This window comes from Trachypithecus francoisi, unplaced genomic scaffold (genome assembly GCF_009764315.1).
Source record: "Trachypithecus francoisi isolate TF-2019V2 unplaced genomic scaffold, Tfra_2.0 Lachesis_group5, whole genome shotgun sequence".
Lineage (NCBI taxonomy): Eukaryota > Metazoa > Chordata > Mammalia > Primates > Cercopithecidae > Trachypithecus > Trachypithecus francoisi.
In genome coordinates this window covers 83,352,768-83,374,841 of record NW_022681470.1, presented here as the reverse complement: position 1 = coordinate 83,374,841, position 22,074 = coordinate 83,352,768, and the positions used below count along the sequence as shown (strand labels likewise).

Below are 22,074 nucleotides of genomic sequence, written 5' to 3'. Positions count from 1 at the left end.
TCAATCCTACTTGCATCATAATAAAACCTGTGATCAAAATAATCATCTATAACTTAGAGAAGAAAATAAAGCTCCAGAGGATCTGGAATTTATAGCTATAAGAGCTGTGCAACTGGGCACGGTGGCTCACGTTTGTAATCCTGAGGCTCACCTGAGGTTGAGAGTTTGAGACCAGCCTGACCAACATGGAGAATCCCTGTCTCTACTAAAAGTACAAAATTAGCCAGGTGCGGTGGCACATGCCTGTAATCCCAGCTACTCAGCAGGCTGAGGCAGGAGAATCACTTGAAGCCAGGAGGTGGAGGTTACAGTGAGCTGAGATCACACCACTGCACTACAGCCTGAGCGACAGAGCGAGACTCTGTCTCAATAAGTAAATTAATTAATTAATTAAAAATTAAAAAATAAAATAGTGATTTTACAAACACTTCACACAACTGACATAACAAAGGTTGTGGCTATCTTAACTCACATTCCGATCCATCAAGGCCTTCTCTTGATTTTGAAATAACCTTAACCTACTTAAGAACAAATTTAGAAATCCTTTCTTTCTCTGAAATCTTTGTCAGTGGCTCCAGCATTCTAATTACCAAGACCGGAACCTTGCACTTGCCTAGACCCTGCCCCAATGAATGGTGCCCCCACAGATCAGACGTGGGGGCACCATTCATTGAGGCAGGGAAGGGAGGAGGACAGGCAGGTGTGGGAGTGGGGAGTGGAAAGAAGATTGGACAGGGACAGTCTCAGGAGCCAACGGGGAGTCCAGGGGCCACACCCAGGACTCTGCAGATGGTCAGATGTGGAGGTAAGAGAGCAGGGAGGGGGGATGGCCAGGCCCAGCTTTGGAGGGACAAGGGCAGAGATTATACTGGGTGGGGGTGGGCACAGAGGAAAAACCCTGGGAAATAACTAGTGGATAGAGGTTTGGGGAGAGAAGGGGAAGCCAGATGGGACAGAAAAGAACTGAGAGAGGCAGGAAGAGACCCTCCCCACCCGACCCCTGGACAGCCACAGACTGGCGCTAGAATCAGGGACAGGGAGGTAAGGAGGAATTTTTTTTTTTTTTTTTTTTTTGGAGACAGAGTTTTACTCCTGTTGCCCAGGCTGGAGTTCAATGGCGCGATCTCGGGTCACTGTACCTCCGCCTCCCAGGTTCAAGCGATTCTCCTGCCTCAGCCTCCCTAGTAGCTGGGATTACAGGCATGTGCCAACACACCTGGCTAATTTTGTATTTTTAGTAGAGACGGGGTTTCTCCACGCTGGTCAGGCTGGTCTCAAACTCCCGACCTCAGGTGATCCGCCCGCCTCGGCCTCCCAAAGTGCTGGTATTACAGTCATGAGCCATGGCGCCCGGCCATAAGAAGGATATTTTTATACCGTTACAGAAAAAGATGAAAGCTCAGAAATGGAAGAGAGGTCGGAGAACCCGCAAAGCCGTGCGTGTGGGGAGAGGACTGCTCAGAACTCAGAGTGGTTTGGTGCTAGAAAGGACCTGAGAGGGAAGCTTTGGTCCAACCACTCGTTTCACAGATATGGAAACAGGGGCCTGCGGATGGGGTGGTTTGCTCCTTGATTCCCAGGGCGCGCGGTCCTCCCCGAACCCAGCCTCGCTTCCTGCGCAGCGCCCAGCAGTCCCTGGCGCGGCGGACTTGCGAGCTTGCGGTCCAGTTGTAGAGGCCACCGGCTTCCGGGAAACATCTGGCTCCGGGCCGCGAGGCATGCCGCGCTCTCGTAGCTGGGCTGGAGTAGGTGCCCTTGGCGGCCCTGGCTCGGGCAGTAAGGGACTTGGCCCTAAGGAGCGTTGGAAATGCTGCGACCCGCCCCCACATTTTTGCCCGAACGAAGACCCTCCGGGCTTTCACGGTCCGGCCTTCTACAGCGGCGGGGGAGCCGCGGCCTCTCGCAGGGCGCTCCGCGCGGTCCCCGACTGCCCGGAGCCGAGGTGCAGGCTGAATCCTGTTGAGCTCCCCATGCTACCACCCCGCCACCTCCACTCTCCTGGGGCGGGTCTAAGAGCTCTTCGCGGAAATTCAAAGTACCACCACCAACGTTTGCAGATGCTCTCTCTGCGCTGCGACCACCGTGTGCTTGGCCCAGGTCTCCCGGAGGCGTCCAGAGACTGGGCTCGTGCAGGGGGACGGAAGAGGGTGCGCCCCAACGGATCCCTTCTCAGCCTCTGGACTTGAGCTGGCCGGTCCGGGGCTTGCAGACCTCCGGGAGGACCTGCGGGGCTAAGCGACGATCAGGAGGCCAGGCCAGGGCAGAGGACCGCTGAGGGCCACCGCGGAAGGCGCAGTCGGCTGCGTCCAGGCTCGCGCCGGCGCGGGCGAAGGCTCCAAATTGGGCAAGCTGTGGACGCAGCTCTGCGCATGTGCAGGAGGCGCTGGAGTTTCACTTTGTAACTTTTAAGTGGTCGGAATACGCCCGGCCTGGCTGGGTCCCGCCAGACACGCCGCCGCCGCCGCAGGTACAGGGGACAGGGGGCGTGAAGTGGGGAAACGCGCCCTCCTCCTTTCCCGGGACGTGCGGGGCCGGGTCCACGTCGGGGTGCGCGCCAAGTGTCCGGTTCCGGAACGGCTCCCAGCCTCCGCAGACACCAAAGCCCCCGACCCCAAGCAAGGGGTTGACGACGCCGGATTGGGTGGGAGGAGAGGGTCAGGGCAGGGGTCGCCGCGCCCTCATTCCAGCCCTGCGTTCCTCGGGACTTTCTGGCGGCTTTTCAGGACTTCCCTCTCCGAGGCTCCGACTTTTCGCTTTCAGGACTGGTACCACCTTCACCATCCCTCTCTTTGGGATTTGTCGGCGGAATCCGACCTCTCACCTAACTAGGAGCGCAGCTCTGGGCTCCTCCGACCCTAGACGAGGCCGGGCTGGGAAAGGGCCAGGCGTCCGAGTTTCCTGACGCCAGGAAGGCAGAGGCCACCCTCGGGCTGTCCCAGGGTGACCACTTCCTGCAGCCTTGGCGGAGTCCTGAGGACAGAGGCTGGGGACTCGGGAACTGGGGGGAAGGGCGGGGGCGGGACAGGTGAGGTGAGCTCTGCTAAGAAACCAAATCCGCAAAGGTTCCAGCACCTGGTAAGAATAGCTGCCTGAGTCCCTGGAAGGGCCTTGGTCATTCAGCCCCAGGCAGGTGGTGTCCTCTTCAAGGGCAGGGGTGGACAGCGTGGTGGACCCCTTGACCCTCCCCTGACACCTGTCAGGTCATCCTCAAGTCTGCTGTGCCTTCAGGGGGATATGAACGGAAGCCGGAAGCCGAGGCTCCTTTTCTCTTCACACGCCCCCTTCCTTTGTTTAGTATGGGGGCAAAGGTCTCCCCTAGCTGTTCATTGGGCTCTAACAGAGAAGACGTCAGGTGGGGTCCTGCCCTTGTGTTTCCCATTAGCTGGAGGGGTGACTTAAAATAAAGGCAAACAACTTCTAATTGCTTGCTAGGGCCGGTCCTGGGCTAAGTGCTTTACAGGTGTTGTTTGGGGTCTGTGCCTCCCAACAGCCCCGTGAGAGAAAGTGATCACTCGCATTTCCAGGCCAAGGAAGCCAAGGCATGGAGTGGTTAGGCTGCTGGTCTGAACTGCGTGGTGCTGAGACCCTAACTCCAGAGCCTGCTCACATAATCCCTGAGCCACACTGCCTCTCATTTCAGCCAGGGGCTGTGTCATTTCTTTTGTGCTCCAGGGTAGAGGTAAACAGTTGTCTGGGTTACTGGGTCCTGTTTGATGTTGCCATAAGGTTTACTCTGCAACCTTATTCTGCATCTGAAAGACCAGAGTTAGCTCCTGCGGCAGAAGGCCTGGAGCAGCTTGTAGTTTTGCTATGGTCATCACAGGATTGAAAGATTTGGTGATGATAAAATTACTCTGAATTTGTACGGGCCTTCTTGCAAGAACCAACAATATCCATATACTTCCTGCAGCATTGTGCTGGCATTTCTAGAGCTTGTCAAGTTGGTCACTAGGCCAGTCTTTGCTGCCAGTGGAGACTGGGCAGTGGGTTAGCATAGGTGGTTTACTTTGGCAAGTTCAGACAGCTGTTGGATTTAGCCATCTCCCACTGGCCACAGTCAGACGCTTGCATGCACATGGGTTGAACTTTGGGTTGGCAGCGTGAAGTCACCTGCTGCCCACTCTGGCTTTTGGGCCTCAGCAGTAATTCTTGGCTTTCCTACCCTCAGCATATTAAGTGGGAATAAGGGGATGAATGGAGAATTTCTGGAAGGCACAGATACGTGCTAGGCGTTCACATACATCTAGGATGACTGAATATTCCCTGGGGTTCTCAGCCAGGCGGTGCCACCGCAACCACAGTGCCTAGCTGCTGGTTTGGCCTCCTCCACATAGCTGCCAACTGGGTGCTCCCCTCCCCCTGCCTTCTCCTCAGTCTGGCAGTGCTGCTTCATGGTGTCTGTGTTCTCAGCTGCCCGTGCACAACATGCCTGTTTGTGAAGATGCAGAGGAGCTGTCCTGTTGAGAGCCAGAGGGATGGAGCTGTTTCAGTGGGATCTGGACTTTACATGTCTAATGGGCAGGCACAGGCTGGGACTGAGCTGAAGGGTCTAAGAGAGACTGTGGATCCCCAGAGCTGTGCCCTAACCTGGGTGCTCATCGGAGAGGGCAGACAGGACTGGCCACCTGAACTTACCTCCATCTCAGGCTCATAGTATTTGCTAGCCACCTCCCTGAGTTCTTACCAGACTTTGTCAAACCACCCTGGGAAGCCTATTTGGCAAGAGACAAGTGACTTAGAGGCATAACTGGGGCTGGAGGGGGAAGAGGAGGCACAGGTATTTCCCTTCGCGGAGGCCTCTCTCCTTCTCTGCAGTCCTGGGGAGGGTTTGCCACTCCCAGCACCGCCACAGCACCCTCCCCTTTCCAGGGACAATGTTCCCTCTGTGAGCATTTTATGGGATGTTTTTTCTTTCCACTTCACTTCTCAAGCCTTCCTTGTTCATGCTGCTGTGTTCCTTTTTCCTAATTCTAGCTCTTGGGGAACCTTGGGGAGCCTCCCCAGTAGCACTAGCCCTTGGGGCCCAGGTGAAGTCCTTTGCTTGGGGTCCTACCATGAGCCCACAGCCTCCAGGGCTTCTGTGGGAGAGGGCTGCTCCCCTAGCCCCAGCAGGTCCTTGAGTTATTGGTGAAGAGGAGAGAGGCTGGGTCCGCAGGTGGTGCTGGCTGAGGAAGGAGGAGTAGGGTCGCACAGAGGAGCACTGACGGATGGAGAGCCAGTTCTGGGAGTTTGGGGAGAGATCCAGGCAGGAGGGAGCCCACTGGGCAGAATGTAAAGCTCCATATGGGCAGCATGCATACACGGGTGTGTGCTGGAGGGTTTCCATCCAGACCCCTACGCTGGAAAAGGGTGGCTCCCATGTGATGCTGGGTGTCTGTGATCCTTCAGGAAAGTCTACAGGCTGGTACCCCAGGACTTCCTGGTCAGGAAAGCCCTGCAGGAAATGAGTGTTAGTTCTGAGGCCTGGCCCTTCGCTGCTTAGGAGGTACTGGGGCTGCTTTTGCCTTTGCCAGAGACAGCTCCAACTGAGGACCTCCCCAACGGGTCCATCCACAGTCCTTCCTTCCCCTAGCATCTGGTAAGTGTGGGGACAGGAAGAAGGAGGGGTAGGTGGTGGCCTCAAAGTGTTGGGCTGGGGTGTTCCATTGGGCGGTACCACTGGGTGGTGTTTAAAGGGAAGCCAAGAACATCTGTGTTCCAGAGGTCACTCTTGTGACTGTGTTCAGAGCCAGCAGCCCCATGACTCTGGCATCACAACCCCTACTACCTCCAGCCATTGCCAAGTCTCTTAGAAGGTTGAAAAAGTGACTTGGCTCTCTGGGGGATGCTCCCATGCTCTTGGACTTTCCACTTATTCACCCTTCCTATACTTCCTGTTGTGTGTGTGTGTGTGTGTGTGTGTGTAGGTGTCCATGTGTGATTGTCCCCAGCACTGCAGGCCTAGGGGTTACCCAACATACCCTACCAGCACTACTGGTATCCAAACATCTGTTTGGGTTCTCTATATCTTTTCTTCTTGTTCTCAAGATCTTTGTCCCTATAACAGCTAGAAGCACCAGACTTAGCAGAAATCCCCTGGGAATTCTAGATTTACCAGATTTGGGCAGACGGGATCTTAAGCAAGTCCAGGTTGAACATGTGTTCTGGCCCTTCAGCCACAGCGTGAGAACTTGGACACTAACTCCCGGGCCTCAGGTGTCAGGGGACAGACACTGGAGATTTCTGTTAGCTTCACCAGGGGCACCAGGAGCCTCAGGAAGGAAAAGTCAACAACCCAGCCTGGAGCAGTGTTTGCTTTGGAAATGCTGGGCCTTGCAGTTAGACTGATGGTACCCAGGAGGGGTATGTATGTGTGAAAGGGCAGAGCTGGCAGACCCAGAGGTCCCTGAGAAGGCCTTGGAACTCCTGACTCCCTCCCCCTCCCTACCCTAGACCACCCCCTTTGCTTTCTCCTCTGTGGCAAAGTAAAAAGAGAACTGGCATCTGAGAGTCAGGACACTGGGTTTGGGATTCAATTCTGCCCTGACCAGCTCCTTAACCTTAACCTTGGGGCAAGTTATTAAACCTCTGAGGCTTGGTTTCCAAGTATAGCAGATGGACCCATCTCTGAGGTCCCAGCTCTGACATTCTGTGAGCAGTGGGAGTGAGGTGTTGTCTGTGGTTCGTGGATGGACCATCGTGAATACTTGGATGTTCCCTTCTTCCCTGTTTATCCCTGTGTTTTCCCCTTGCCTTTGTGTGCCTTTCTCCCTCTCCCCTGCCTGTACTGCAGATCTGCCAGTGGCTTCTGCAGGAGTGACTTTCCCAACATGAGTCCTTGAGGCTAGAGGAGCTTTAGGACTTTTTTTTTTTTTTGTGAGACGGAGTCTTGCTCTGTCGCCCGGGCTGGAGTGCAGTGGCCGGATCTCAGCTCACTGCAAGCTCCGCCTCCCGGGTTTAGGCCATTCTCCTGCCTCAGCCTCTGGAGTAGCAGGGACTACAGGCGCCCGCCACCTTGCCTGGCTAGTTTTTTGTATTTTTAGTAGAGACAGGGTTTCACCGTGTTAGCCAGGATGGTCTCGATCTCCTGACCTCGTGATCCGCCCATCTCGGCCTCCCAAAGTGCTGGGATTACAGGCTTGAGCCACCGTGCCCGGCCTAGGACTTCTTAAGTCAGCAGCTGCAGCAACTCTGTCCCTCCCTTACTCCATGTCACCCCCTCTGGGGATCTGTCCACTGTGTCCTGGATGAGCCATCCACTCTGACCATCTGATCCCCCGAGATTGTCCCATAATGGAGCCATTCTCTGTGGACACCACCAGGCACTCAGAGGTCCAATGTCTGGCTCTCCTGGACTCCTTGCTGCTGGCTCCCTGTGCCCGACCAGTCCCTGGAGAAATGCCCACCTTTGGTTCTGCCAGCACTGGTGGGAATCTGCAAGAAATTTGAGCGCTGAACATCTGTCTGCCTTGTTCTGTTGTCCTGTGCTCCAGGGAAGACAGGCACGATGGCGGACTCTCCATTCCTGGAGCTGTGGCAGTCCAAGGCGGTGTCCATCAGGGAGCAGCTGGGCCTCGGGGACCAGCCCAATGACTCCTATTGCTACAACTCGGCCAAAAACAGCACCGTGCTCCAGGGAGTCACCTTTGGTGGCATCCCCACTGTCCTGCTCATAGACGTCAGCTGCTTCCTGGTGAGAGCCCTCACGAGTCGTGTCCTACTGCCTCAGTTATTTGTTTAAATCCCCCGCCAGGGCCTTCTGGAAAACTTAGATGAGAAGTCAGACGTAGCTGGGTTTAAATCTCTACTCTGCTGCTTACCAGCTCTGTGACTTGGACCTGTTACATAGCTTCTGTGCACCTCCCCTTTCTGCTCCGGAAATGGAGATCATAATTCCTGCCTCAGAGGATTTTGGAGATTGGATAAGGCCAAAATACTCACATAGCTACGCCTGTGATTATTACCATGATTGCAGAACTCTCTGCCTGTCATGTCTTTAAGGCCCTTGGGAAGGGTCATCTCAAGGGGTTGAGAAATGTGAATGGAGAGTACGGACTAGAATAGAGCAGCTGCAATTCCCAAGTGTCACCTCCTGTTCCCCTCTGGCATCCCTGGGGTTTTTAAAGAATCGGAAGCTGGGCTGGGTATGGTGGCTCATGCCTGTAATCCCAGCACTTTGGGAGGCTAAGGCGAGTAGATCACCTGAGGTCAGGAGTTCGAGACCAGCCTGGCTAACATGGTGAAACCCTGTCTCTACTAAAAATACAAAAAATTAGCTGAGTGTGGTGGCGCATGCCTGTAATCCCAGCTACTCTGGAGGCCGAGGCAGGAGAATTTCTTGAACCTGGGAGGCGGAGTTGCAGTGAGCCAAGATCGTGCCACTGCACTCCAGCCTGGGCAACAACAGCGAGACGCTGTCTCAAAAAAAAAAAAAAAAAAAGAATCAAAAGCTGATTCTCAGAGCGTGCCTTCAGCAGGTAGCCTTTCTTTAACGTAGATCTCCTTGTTCACAAGGATACCTCCAATTTGAAACATGTCATTATTCTTCCTTATGTAGACTCAACGTTAGCTGGCTGAGATTTATTGGGGTTAAAGTGCCCCTTCTTTTCACAAATGCCATGGGCTGGCCAGTGCCTCTTGATGCTGTCTCCTAACATGTAGCAGAGACCATCTGAATGAAGGGGGCAGATGGCTCTGATGGAGTAAACATCCTTGGACTGCTTGGAGCTGGAGACTAGGCTTGGGTGGGGAACGTGGGGAGGGTGGCTTAGGGTAGCAGGGAGGAGTAGACAGTGGTGTTGGGCTGGATTTCAGAGTTGGTGGGATTAGAGGAGGGTGGCCCTGAGTCTTCAGGGTGGGGAGAGTTTGGCCAAGGTAAGGAGTAAAGAGAGGGGGGCCTGGGCAGGGACCCTAGGTGGGCTGGGTGGGTATTGTTACAACAGTGTTGGTTGAGAAGAGAGTCACCCTCTACTGGAGTGTGCTACTGAAGGTGAATTTTTTTTTTTTTTTTTTTTTGAGACAAGGTCTCACTCTGTCACCCAGGCTGAAGTACAGTGGCATAATCACAGTTCACTGCGACTTCCTCCTCCTGGGCTCAAGCAATCCTCCCACCTCAGCCTCCTGCATAGCTCGGACTACAAGCACATGCCACCACATCTGGCTAATTTTTGCATTTTTGGTAGAGATGGGGTTTCACACCATGTTGCCTAGGCTGGTCTCAAACTCCTGAGCTCAAGTGATTCACCAGCCTTGGCCTCCCAAAGTGCTGGGATTACAGGAGTGAGCCACAGTGCCTGGCCAGGGGTGGGTTTTTATTGCAGTAAGTTTTGGGGGTGGGGGAGCAGGGACACATAAGAGCCAGAGGGCCCTGGAGAGCATGGGTTTGTGGGAAACGTCTGCACTGCACAGGCCAGGGTGGCAGCTGCTGTGGACAGGAAGGGCAGGCACCTGCTGAGCAGGTTTCATGGTTTTCCTACAACACAACTCACCTGCCTTTGAAAATATGTCACCAACTTCCTGATTCACCTGAAGAAAATTCCACGAGAACTCAGTGCCTCTGGGGTTCAGGTCTTCTGGATTTCCTTTAGGAAAACAAAGCCCACCTTCAAAACCCCTGTTTCTGATCAGAGCAGGCAGAGATGTGCTTACTAAGATTTATTTCTCTACCTCCCTGAACCTCAAAGAGAGGGACCCTGTCTAGGGAGGGAAGAGAGGCAGGAACATGGCAGGGAGCCTGCCAAGGTGGACTGTGGGGAGTGAGGACAGTCTAGAGTCTACAGATGTCTAGAGCTAACCGGCTTAGTCCAGCCCTGAGGTTGCCGTTGGACACAAGCTTGCTGAGGTGTCCCAGCTTATGAAGGCTGAGCCAGCCTGAGCACAGGTTCTCGTGGGGCCTTGCTGCCTGCATGCATGCTCTGTGCCTGCGGGGCCTGCCTTCAGGGGAACCAAACTCAGAGGAAAAATCTGATGTTTCTGGCTTAGCCTGAGGAGGCTGTGCTACCTTGGTTCTGTAATTTAAAATGAAATTTCTGGCCAGCGTGGTGGCTCACGCCTGTAATCCCAGCCCTTTGGGAGGCTGAGGCAGGGGGATCACCTGAGGTCAGGAGTTCGAGACCAGCCTGACCAATATGGTGAAACCCTGTCTCTACTAAAATACAAAAATTAGCCGGGCATGGTGGCAGGCATCTGTAGTCCCAGCTACTCTGGAGGCTGAGGCATGAGAATTGCTTGAACCAGGGAGGCAGAGGTTGCAGTGAGCTGAGATCATGCCATTGCACTCCAGCCTGGGTGACACAGCGAGACTCCATCTCAAAAAAAGAAAAAAGAAATTTTCTGTAAAGTGAAGAAGGATACTGGTTCCTGGGACTGCTGTGAGGCCAGACCTTACCCTCCTGCTTAGGGGCCACTGAAGGCAGATCAGGGCCTGAGACTGGGTCCTCCTTGTGGTATCACTGCTGCCTTGAGAGCAAGAGACAGGGCTGACGTGCATAACCAGGCAGGCTCCAGGCAAGCTTGGCATCAGCGCCGGCAGCCTTGGTGGCGTGGGCACAGGTGACAGGAGCTGGTGAAAGGGTGAGCAAAGCATCTAGGCTACTGAGCTGTGTGGCCTTGGGCAGCTCAGCGCCCTCTCTGAGCCTGTGTGTTTTCCTTCTAGCCCTGCTGAGTGCAGGCAGGTGGGTTTTACCCCTGAGACCACTGTGTCTTCTAATGAGAAGCCATCCAATATGCTTTTACTTGGTTTATTTTCTATTTTTAGTTCTTAATCTTGGTGTTTTCCATTATAAGAAGAAGATTCTGGGACTATGGCCGCATTGCTCTGGTGTCAGAAGCAGACAGGTAAAGACATATCACCTAGGCTATGAGCATGCATGTGCGTACGTGTATATGAGTGTGTGTGTACATATATGTGTGTATAGTGTGGGTGTGTCCCTGGAATGGGCTGGGGGCTTATGAAGCCCTCCATGTGGGCAGGACCCACACGTGACACTGCTATTAGATTGTGTTCACTGAGTGTATCTACCTGGCCTGTACCAATAGCTATTCTCTTTGCTCTTCACCACAGACCCATGAGGTCAGCCTCACTACCCTCATTGTGCTCACAAAACCAAAACCAAAACAAAAACAAAAACCTAGGCTTAGATGCTCAGCTCCCTCAGGGCTTCTGTTGGGCCAAGGCTGTGAACCTTATTGGCCTCGAACAGGTTGCTTTAGATACTGAGGGCTTTCATCATCCTCTGAAGAGGATGCCCATTTTCTTTCTCACCTTGAGTGTTTTAAGTGATTATCTTTTAAATTAATTAGCTTGGGGCCAGGGCTGGGTGAGGATCAAGAAGGGCAGCAGAGCCGTCAGGGAACTGCCCCACCCTCCTGCCAGGTCAGTGCCGGCTTTGGATAAGTCTGTTACAAAGCACAGGCTCCCTCGGCTGGGCCTCGGGTCCTTCTAGTTCTGCGTGAGGCTCTAGGATTCTCTGTTCATGTCGCCTGAAGGGTGACAGTGAATTCTGGATCTGCACAACCTGACATTCCAGCTCCAGCTGGCTGTTTGCACCCAGGATCTTGTGTCAGATGTGGCAATAGGAAGTGAGTGATGAAAACTCAGGCACTGGCCCCAGCTGCCACCCAGAGCCTCCCCTGGGGCTCTTCAGGCAGACCCTCCACTCTCGGGCCCCTCCTGACATGTGGCCTGAGTGGCAGGATCCTTTGAACTGGGAAGAGGAGAGGTGTACCTGAAAATGCACCATCCTTTCCCATGATCTCTGCTCTGGGATTTGCTAAAGCCTGAGGTGATGACCTTGGGCTGTTGGGGAGAAACTTTTGGGACATCTGATGCCTTTACGGCACATTCAGCTAGAAGTGGGGGCCATGTACTCTGGTTGAAAAGACCACCTGGGGATCAGAGGGCCCTGCTGCATCTCTGGCTGTGCAACCTTGGTCAAGGCCCCAAACTTATTAGGGTCGGTCTCCTTCTGTCGTCTCTTCCCCATGAGGTCACCTTGAAGGTCACAAGGGACAGAGTCTCTGCAAAGGCTTTTAAAGTTAAGTCTCGTCATGTGTTTTGTCTTTAGCAGGGGAACAGTAGAACCAGGAATAGGAGACTAGAGAAAAGGAGTCACAGCCAGGCATGTTGGCTCACAGCTATAATCCTAGCACTTTGGGAGGCTGAGGCGGGTGGATCATGAGGTCAGGAGTTCAAGACCAGCCTGGCCAAGATGATGAAACCCTGTCTCTATCAAAAATAAAAAAATTAGCTGGGCATGGTGGCGGGTGCCTGTAAGCCCAATTACTCAGGAGGCTGAGGCAGAGAATTGCTTGAACCCGGGAGGCAGAGGTTGCAATGAGCCAAGATTGTACCACTGCACTTCCAGCCTGGGTGACAGAGCCATCTCAAAAAAAAAAAAAAAAAAAAAAGACCGGGCGCGGTGGCTCAAGCCTGTAATCCCAGCACTTTGGGAGGCCGAGACGGGTGGATCACGAGGTCAGGAGATCGAGACCATCCTGGCTAACACGGTGAAACCCCGTCTCTACTAAAAATACAAAAAACTAGCTGGGCGAGGTGGCAGGCGCCTGTAGTCCCAGCTACTCGGGAGGCTGAGGCAGGAGAATGGCGTAAACCCGGGAGGCGGAACTTGCAGTGAGCTGAGATCCGGCCACTGCACTCCAGCCTGGGTGGCAGAGCGAGACTCTGTCTCAAAAAAAAAAAAAAAAAAAAAAGAAAAGCAGTCACATATTGCAAACACCTCAGATTTATAGCACATGGGGTATTTTTATGGGAGTACTCGCAAGAAAGGATTTGATTACAATGCCACAATATAAAGTGCCATCATTTGTCCACTCTAAAACATATGTTTTGACATTTTCTCATCTCCGAAATTGGGAGGCATCTTGTTATTGGTGGGTGGTCATAGGTTATTTGGCAGCATTTTTTCTTTAGCAGTTCATAAAATAATTATGCAAATTACAACCAGTGGTATCTTAGATTTGATAAAATATAGTATTTATTCCAAGTTTTATTTGATAATATTGGGAAATATGCTATAAATTGGCAACCCTTTGAAGTCACTTTAGCTAGACCAGTCACAATGGTATGGTTTCTGAGTGTTGACCCCTTGCTGTTCATCCCATATAACATAGAGTTTTATACCATGCCTGGGAATGGTCATTGTCCTTGTCTCTGTCTTTTACAGAGTGAGTTATATTTTGTCTCAGCCATTGAGGGCTGGTAGCTTTGGTTCTGAGCTCTAAGAGTCAGCAAAATACTGGACATGATCTTTTTGACTCTTTGACTTTTTTTTTTTTAAGGAATTATCTGTCATTGTTTTTCTTTTTTGTGTCTCTAGCGAGTCCAGATTTCAGAGATTGTCATCGACTTCCTCCTCAGGGCAACAAGACTTTGAAAATGAGCTGGTTGGTATCTAAGGAACAGTTGTGGTCATGGCCAGGTGGTGGGGACTGGCAGTCATGGTTTTGGGGAGGGAGCAGGGTGGATCTTGAGTGCCAAGTGCTGGAGAAAGTGCTTTTCTGCATCCACGAAGGCACCTGAACTTGCGAAGTACCACAGGAGAGATGGCAGCTGGATGACCGGGGATCTTGAGACTGGATGAACTTGCAGGCGGGAAGGGCTATGGAATCCCTTGGGCTTCCCCAGCACTTCTCTCTCTTACATGTATGGCTTTGTGTGACAGTTAATTATGGACTTGCCGGCTGGATTATGAGCCAGATGTGGGCAAGAGCCCTGCCTTCTCCAGCCCTGTTCCCCAGCGCCTGATGCCTAGTAGGTGCTTAGTCATTGTTGAATGAATTATTGAACAAATATTTGTCTTTCCTAGCTGGATAACAGCCCAGCTTTAGGGGTATTAAGTTTAAGAGATGTGAAGGACAATAAAACCTACAGACACCCTTTCCCCCTAACAGCCACTCCAGCAGACCATCCAATCCATTAGGCTTGTTTCCTCTCTTTTGCCTCACCTCTTGGTCAGTGATTGTAAACAATCAAACAGCAGCCCACATCACTTTCCCCAGAGCTGCCCTGAGCTTTCATCCGATTTGATCTAAGTTTTGTGATTTGACCACGAGGTTGTCAAGAGATTTTAGCAGGAATTCCAGGCGTGTGGTGTATATTGTGAAGTACTGGGCGCATGCTTGCTGAATATGGGATAAAAGCACTGTTTTTTGTACAACAGGAAGTTAAATGGTTATTTAATGTCAAAGACAATAGTTACCTCTGCCTCCCAAAGACACAGATGTTGGAAGCTAATCCCTGTTCTCTCCGTTTCCAGGGATGCTGTCCCTGGCTGACTGCCATCTTCCGTCTGCAGTAAGTACACTATGGGGCAGCTGCTGGGGGGCCTTTGGGCTGGTTTTTTTGGGTGTTTGGCCAGTCAAGAGGCAAGAGCCAAGATACTTGATCTTAAGATGGGGTATCTTAGATACTTTTCAGCTAATGTCCAAAGCAGTATGTGAGGGGTGAGAATCAAGGTGGCCAGGCAGCCCCCGGGGGCAGGGGCAGAGGAAGGAGGCCTGTAGGATTGGAGCCTCCATGCTGGAGGGCACACAGTCCCTGCTGGAGCCTGGAGCTTCCCAAATTGAGGTGGATCCCAAAAGTTCTTGAAGGTAGAGATGAACTTTATTTATTTCAACATATTCAGTGGAAATCATATGTTCATCTCTCATAATACTGCACAAACTAAAGCTATTTTTTTGCTTTAATTATTCAACTTAATATTTAGTTGAATAAATTAGATGTCCGTGGAAGCTCTCCTAGGCAGGTTTGCCTGTCTTTGAATTAGTGAAAAGTGAAGAAATATAATACATTCAATTCATTTGGTTACAAGTTTTCTTTTTTCAATGGGGCCCATGGAGAGAAATCGAAAAGATTATTAAAGGTGATTAAGAGCCAGTTAGTTACCTCTCATGTGGTGGAGGGAGCCAGGAGGCGGGGACTGATGTGAGTCTTGGTTCTCACCTGCTGCCATATTCCATCGAATCTAAGAAGTCATTGTTGTAAGATGCATGTTGTTTTATATAGCACTAAGAACAAGAAAATGTTGCCAGCTAAGCTACCATCAACTATCACGATAGGATACACCTCATTTCAGAGGAGTTGAAATATGCCTGGCTGCGGTGGCTCACGCCTGTAATCCCAGCCCTTTGGGAGGCTGAGGCAGGCAGATCACGAGGTCAGGAGTTCGAGACTAGCCTGGCCAACATGGTGAAACCCCGTCTCTACTAAAAATACAAAAATTAGCCGGGCTTGGTGATGGGTGCCTGTAATCCCAGCTACTTGGGAGGCTGAGGCAGGAGAATCACTTGAAACCAGAAGGCAGAGGTTGCAGTGAGCCAAGATCACCCCCACTGCACTCCAGCCTGCATGAAAGAGCAAAACTCCGTCTCAAAAAAGAAAAAAAAAGAAATATGGAAATGACATCTTAGAATTGATGAAATGTGGTGGTTATAGGATGTTGAGTAAGTCCCTCTTTCTGGACTTCAGTTTCCCCAACTGTAAAAGGAGGCTGAGGATAACATGTGCTCAGGCTAATTCAAAGGAATGAATATATGCGAGAGCATGTTGTAAATAGTCGATTTGGTAGGAGTTGTTCCCAGGGGAACTGGTAGGAGACAGATCCCTGTGGCAGACAGTCAACTCTGGTCTGGAACAGGAGGAAGCAGGAGGTGAGTTAGTTTATTTAGAAATGAGAACAATGTAGTTAATTGCAAAGCTTTGTCCTCTAGATAAATAGTAATCATGACTCATATGAACAGGCATATTTCTGAGCATCTGCTGATACCACGTACAGCACTAGGTGTTTGATGCTTATTATCTCTCATGAGCCCCTGTTAAGCCAATGAGGTAGGCAGTGGGCAGTTTCCTTGCTTGAGGTCAGAGGCAGGTAAGCCACGTGACCTGCTTACCTCTCAGGTGGAGGCAACTGCGCTGGATTGCACTGTGGTCTGACTGTAAAGCCCACGCTGACATCTTTCAGATCTGCCTTTCTGTGATGCAGCCCTTGCCTCCCTGAGCTCTTCCCAAAGCACTGCTTTCCCAGCCTAGAAGCAGTGCCTTCAGGGAGTGGGAAAGAGCAGAGTGCCCTGCCCCTTCTCCCTCTGTAGCACAGAAGTCTAGCTTGTGTGAACCTGGAATTTTCTGAGTCCCCAGTGGACCCAGAGCCTCCAAGTGTAGCACTCCAAGGGTGGGAAAGGGTGGAGCAAGTCACCTCCCCATATCTGGGGACACAGGGAGGAGGCCAGGGTGGTAGGATAGACTGGGACTCTTGGCTCTACCTCAGGTCTCCACTTGAGGGGGAGACAGGAAACAGGGTGGGGGCCTGGGCATATTCCCAACTTTATTCTTTTTTTTTTTTTTCTTTTTTGAGCTGGAATCTCACTCTGTCACCCAGGCTGGAGTGCAGTAGTGGGATCTCAGCTCACTGCAACCTCCACCTCCCAGGTTCAAGCAATTCTCCTGCCTCAGCCTCCTGAGTTGCTGGGATTATAGGTGTGCACCACCACACTTGGCTAATTATTATTATTATTGTATTTTTAGTAGAGACAGAGTTTCACCATGTTGGCCAGGCTGGTCTTGAACTCCTGACCTCAGGTGATCCACCTGCCTCAGCAAAGTGCTGGGATTACAGGCGTGAGCCACGGCGCCCAGCCCTAACTTTATTCTGAATGTGATTCCTTAGAAGCAGGACAAGGCTGTGAGATGACTGTATTTATGTACCTTTCCCACACACGTAACTTGGGCACAAATGTTTCTAGCAACATCAGATGGAGTGCTGGTGTTCCTTTAGCTCAAGTATGGTACAGGGGCTAAGATGGTGGGCTCTGGAATTTATATCATGTGAGATCCTGAAAGTTATGCAAATTTCCTGTGCCTTTATTTCCTCATATGTGAACAAAAATGTGGGGATAACAATCAAACCATCTCATAAGATTGTGGTGAGGATGATATGAGATGCTTCATGCAGAGCAGTGAGGCCTCTTCCCGCTGCTCATTAAGATTCCACATGTGTCTCGGCCAGTGATGACCAGATCCTGGAATGGTGTGGGGAGGACGCCATCCACTACCTGTCCTTCCAGAGGCACATCATCTTCCTGCTGGTGGTGGTCAGCTTTTTGTCCCTGTGTGTCATCCTGCCCGTCAACCTCTCAGGCGACTTGCTGGGTAATGACCCTCCTCACCCTTGTCTATGTTGTAATGGGGCAGAGTGGCAGTCCTAGGGAAAGGGCTCACTGTGGTAGACCAGAACCCCAGGAATCCTGCTCCAGTTCAGATGTAAGATGGTCTCTGGGTGACTCTCTGAACATTTCCATCTGATTAAAGATCTGGAGAATAATCTACCACAAACCTAGGCTAAAACTGCCCCAATATCAATGTCTGGTTCTATTTAAATAGGGGAAAAAGCCTCCCAAGATTTACAGAATCAGGGGCTGTTGGGGAGTCTTTTATACTTTCCTGCCCTCACCCAAATTAGGAGGTCACAATTAATGGACCCAGAAGATATCCATGATACTTAATTAAACTCAGGGTGTGGCATTATAGCTAAGGGCAACTGCAAGAATCCACCTTACAAAATGCTACCATGAATCCACTTAGGATATACCCAGTGGTTCCCAACGTTGGTTTTGTAACAACGTAGGATGTTTGTAGTTTTCTCAAAACAAAATGAATTCACATTTTGCCTTTACCTGCAATGGAAGGTTGAGAAGTTATCAGGGAACATGTTGGTGTCAAGCAGAGGCCTTGATGGTGTAGCTCTGGAAAGACCAGTCAGGCGTTGTCTTCCTGCTGGTCCAGACATGCTCCTCCTCCCCAGAGCTCCACAAACCCAGGCTGATTGGTTACGCCCCCTTCTGCTTCCCCACATGACTCTGGAACTAAGTATCTGTGCTTCTCTGCAGACAAAGACCCGTACAGTTTTGGGAGGACGACAATAGCAAACCTGCAGACTGAGTGAGTATGGAGCCTGTGGGGATAAGTGTCGATGGGTGAGACCAAGGAGAAGGCAGGTCAGGAGCCCAGGGCAGGCTAAAGGTACTCCAAAGGGAGCCAGCTGGTTCTGAAGGCCCCTTGCAGCTAGTGTGTTGTTGAGCTGTGGGCATGAACACGCTACAGGCAGGCACTGTTTTGCCAGGGTTTTAAGAAACATGGAGGGTCCTGTGGATCTGGAGTTCATTTGTCAGAACAGGAACAGGGACCCCTCTGAAGTGTTCACTGTGGGCTGAGTGACATTGGCCACACAGCCTCCGTGGGAGGCATCTCTTGCAATGAAGCTGTTGGTCCTCAGTTCAGTGCCCACTGAGGGTAACCGGCCCCAGCTCTGCACCCCCAGCTCCCTGCCTGGGATCCCAGCTCTGATGGCAGGCGGTTTCCCCCTCAGCAATGACCTACTTTGGCTGCATACCATCTTTGCCGTCATTTACCTCTTCCTCACCGTGGGCTTCATGCGGCACCACACTCAGTCCATTAAATACAAAGAGGAGAACCTGGTGAGTGAGGTGGGGCGTGGGGACAAGTGCTGGGAGAGACTCAGGTGGGAGCTGGAGTGGAGGGGCCTCCCAGGCTCTGCTGCAGGCCCTGACCACAATGAGCTCTGGGAAGGCCTCAGGAGCCTGGCTTGCTTATTCTTGCTCACACTTGGCATCATCTTTAAAAAAACAATTTCCTGGTGGATTGTTTCAAGATTTGGACAGTTACTGGTGCTAAGTAAAGAAGTTTGGGTTGAGAGCAGCCCTTTCTCTTTACCACCCACAGCTTCACAGGGGAGGGGTGCTTCTGTGGCTTGGTTCCAGGCCTGGGTCCTCCTCTGATCTGCTGTGTGACCACATTTGAGTCACTTCACCTCTTTCTCAGTCTCCTGCCATGTAAAGAAGGCTCATAGAGTTGCTTTGGAAGTGGATTCTTTGTACAGCCTGGAAGAAGATGATGTGTAAATGACATGCTTTGGGGCTCCCCCGGCCACAGAAGGAGAAAACTAGAGCCTTCTAATTTCCTGTTGTTTACTTTCCAGAGGCTGGAGTGGGGTAGGAAACCTGAGCATACCTGCACACTGGCTTGTGGGTGACTTCTATCCCTACTGTGTTTCCTGGACAGGTGAGGCGGACCCTATTCATCACAGGACTCCCCAGAGATGCCAGGAAGGAGACTGTGGAGAGCCACTTCCGGTAAGCAGGCGGGGTGGGAGGAGAGCTGAGCCCCCTCCATGTAGGACCAGCACAGCCCCACCCACAGGGCAAGCACCTTAGGTGAGCGCCTGCTGTCTCTCGCTTGGGTATTCAGATGAGATCTGACAAGGACCTGGCCCTGCCACAGTGTATGGAGTGGCTCCAGTGTGCCAGCCCTGCTGGTGCTGTGCAATGCATGGCACCGTGGTGGCCTATCCTCTTCAAGCAGCCTGTGCACAGTGTCCAGAGCACAGACCAGGATGTAGGTGCAAATAAACGTCTTGAGGCCGGGCGCGGTGGCTCAAGCCTGTAATCCCAGCACTTTGGGAGGCCGAGACGGGCGGATCACGAGGTCAGGAGATCGAGACCATCCTGGCTAACATGGTGAAACCCCGTCTCTACTAAAAAATACAAAAAAACTAGCCGGGCGACGTGGTGGGCGCCTGTAGTCCCAGCTGCTTGGGAGGCTGAGGCAGGAGAATGGCGTAAACCCAGGAGGCGGAGCTTGCAGTGAGCTGAAACCCGGCCACTGCACTCCAGCCTGGGCGGAGAACGAGACTCCGTCTCAAAAAAAAAAAAAAAAAAAAAAAAAAAAAAAATAAACGTCTTGAGAGCATACAGGGGAAAAAAAGTGTTCACCCCGGGGTTCTTAGCATCACCTTTGCAGAGTAAGAGACGTGAGCTGAGCATTTATACAGACCCACAGGGCTAGGGTCTCACAGGTGGAAGGACCTCAGGGCCATCTTGCCTTTGCTGGTTTGTCCACCCACGCAGTGGGTGTCTGTTGAGTGAGCACTGTGTCTGAGTCCAGGCTCTCCCTGGTAGAATCACCTTTCCAGCGGCTCCCTTTGAGGATCTGCAGCACCAATTCCTGCAGATGGAGGCTGGAGGAAAGGCTTTCCTGTGAGGAGATTACGTGTGCAGCCAGGGATGCGGGAGAAGGCCCAGAGCATCAGGAAAGGTGGAGGTGGGGTGCGGGGGCAGGGTAAGCAGGCCGGGAAGGCTCCCAGGACCCCATGCTGGAGGACCTGAAGGCTGGGCTTAGGAGCTGACATTTTATTCTTTGTTCATTCCTTTTTTTATTATCTTATTTTTTTAGAGACAGGGTCATGCTCTGTTGCCCAGGCTAGAGTGCAGTAGTGCAGTCATAGCTCATTGCAACCTCAAATCCTGGACTCAAGAGATCTTCCTGCTTCAGCCTCCCAAGTAGCTGGGACTGCAGACACATGCCACCACACACAGCTAATTTTTAAATTTTTAGTGGAGATAGAGTGTTGCTATGTTGCCCAGGCTCGTCTCGAATTGCAGGGCTCAAGTGATCCTCCTGCCTTGCCCTCCCAAAGTGCTGGGATTACAGGCGTGAGCCACCATGTCCGGCCTCTCTTCATTCCTTATCATTCAGCAGCCACTGATTTGTTGCATGGACTAGGAGCTGGCTACACTTTAACTTTGCACTATTTATGAAGAAAGCACTTGCTAAGGAAATTACTAGACAGAATTGTAAATTGAATGTTTAAAATTAGAACAACTTCTTTAGAAACTCTAAATATTTTAGAAATATTTACTAATATGTAAATACTCCATACCAGAATCTTTTTTCTCCATTTCTTTGAAGCAACTCCTCAAAGTTGCCTGCTAGGCAACACCTGGAAACAGTAATTCCACTTAATGTATAACTTTAAAGAGAAAAAAAAAGTCCCCTCATTCTCATACAAACATTGCATGACTCATGCTTTCCTCTATTTTAGGAGGCCTTTTTAGTGAATGCTGTTGTAATCCGTGGGGATTGATGTATGAATTTGCCTTTCAAGCAGGGATGCTTAAATTGCAGTTTTCTTCCTCACAGCTGTTATTGAGACCAGAAATTGTCCTACTGTTTAATTTCATGATTGGCATACCTATGGGCTCTCTCTCTCACTAAAATGTAAGCACATCCAGGCCCTGTTACCAGCACCTAGAACAGTGCCTGGCAGGTGGTAGGTGGGGATTTACATGGTTCTGGAATCCCCTGGAATTGTATGTATAATTTTGCGTGTACGGTGAGGGGGTATTGCATGGTGGCCACGAGCATTGACCTTGGAGCCAGGTTGCCTATATTCACCTCCTGGCTCAGACACTTACTAGCTGTGTGATCTTGGGCGCAAGCCACTTACCTCTGTGGGGCTCAGTTGACTCATCTGTAAAATGGGGACAAAACCTCACAGGTTATAATGAGGATTAAATAAATCAATATATGTAACAATATCTGGTCAATAGTGAGTATGTATTTTGCTGGTTCTTTTTTTTTTTTTTAGAGACAGAGTCTCACTCTGTCGCCTAGGCGGGAGTGAGGCAGTCTTGCTCACTGCAACCTCTGCCTCCCAGGTTCAAGCAATTCTCGTGCCCCAGCCTCCCAAGTAGCTGGATTACAGGTGTGCACCACCATACCTGGCTAATTTTTGTATTTTTAGTAGAGGTGGGGTTTCACCACATTGGCCAGACTGGTCTTGAACTCCTGACCTCAAGTGATCCACCTATCTCAGCCTCCCAAAGTGCTGGGATTACAGGCGTGAGCCACCGCACCCGGCCTTGCTGGTTGTTAATATGTGTGTAGACATTTTTTGGTCTGAGGGTCCTTTGCTTTCATTAGACTCTCTGAAAGGTGTGTGACCTTAAAAAAGCTTACCTGAATAGGATTTCGGTGAGGGCTCAAGGTAGATACTGACCTAGCACAAACAATAAATCTATTCCTTTGGGTCTTCAGAGGGGATAGTGATATGTTCATTTTTCCCTGGGAGAAGTGCCAGCTGATTGCAAGCCAAGTGGGTATAAACTTGTCAGTTCCAGGCAGTTAGCTGAAACTACTAAAAAAGGCTAGTGGGGTGCGGTGACTCATGCTTATAATCCTAGCACTTTAGGAGGGTGAGACAGGAGGAGTGCTTGAGGCCAGGA

General features: G+C 51.2%; 1 protein-coding gene across 5 annotated transcripts in view; it reads left to right on the top strand.

The window, feature by feature from the left end:
* Window positions 1-2,342: 2,342 nt before the first annotated feature.
* TMEM63A (transmembrane protein 63A) overlaps window positions 2,343-22,074 on the top strand; it is a 36,909-nt gene continuing 17,177 nt past the window's right edge. For 2 of the 5 annotated variants that reach the window (XR_004433778.1, XR_004433777.1), the window contains exons 1-9: window positions 2,343-2,461; window positions 7,470-7,672; window positions 10,736-10,815; window positions 13,317-13,383; window positions 14,256-14,293; window positions 17,001-17,143; window positions 17,881-17,932; window positions 18,360-18,468; window positions 19,073-19,143. Coding sequence is in view for 3 of the 5 variants with exons in the window: in XM_033196888.1 (XP_033052779.1) it covers window positions 7,487-7,672; window positions 10,736-10,815; window positions 13,317-13,383; window positions 14,256-14,293; window positions 17,001-17,143; window positions 17,881-17,932; window positions 18,360-18,468; window positions 19,073-19,143 (746 nt within the window). In the remaining 2 variants the exon portion in view is untranslated. The remainder of the gene's footprint in view (window positions 2,462-7,469; window positions 7,673-10,735; window positions 10,816-13,316; window positions 13,384-14,255; window positions 14,294-17,000; window positions 17,144-17,880; window positions 17,933-18,359; window positions 18,469-19,072; window positions 19,144-22,074) is intronic. The other 3 variants (XM_033196888.1, XM_033196887.1, XM_033196889.1) reach the window with 2 other exon arrangements.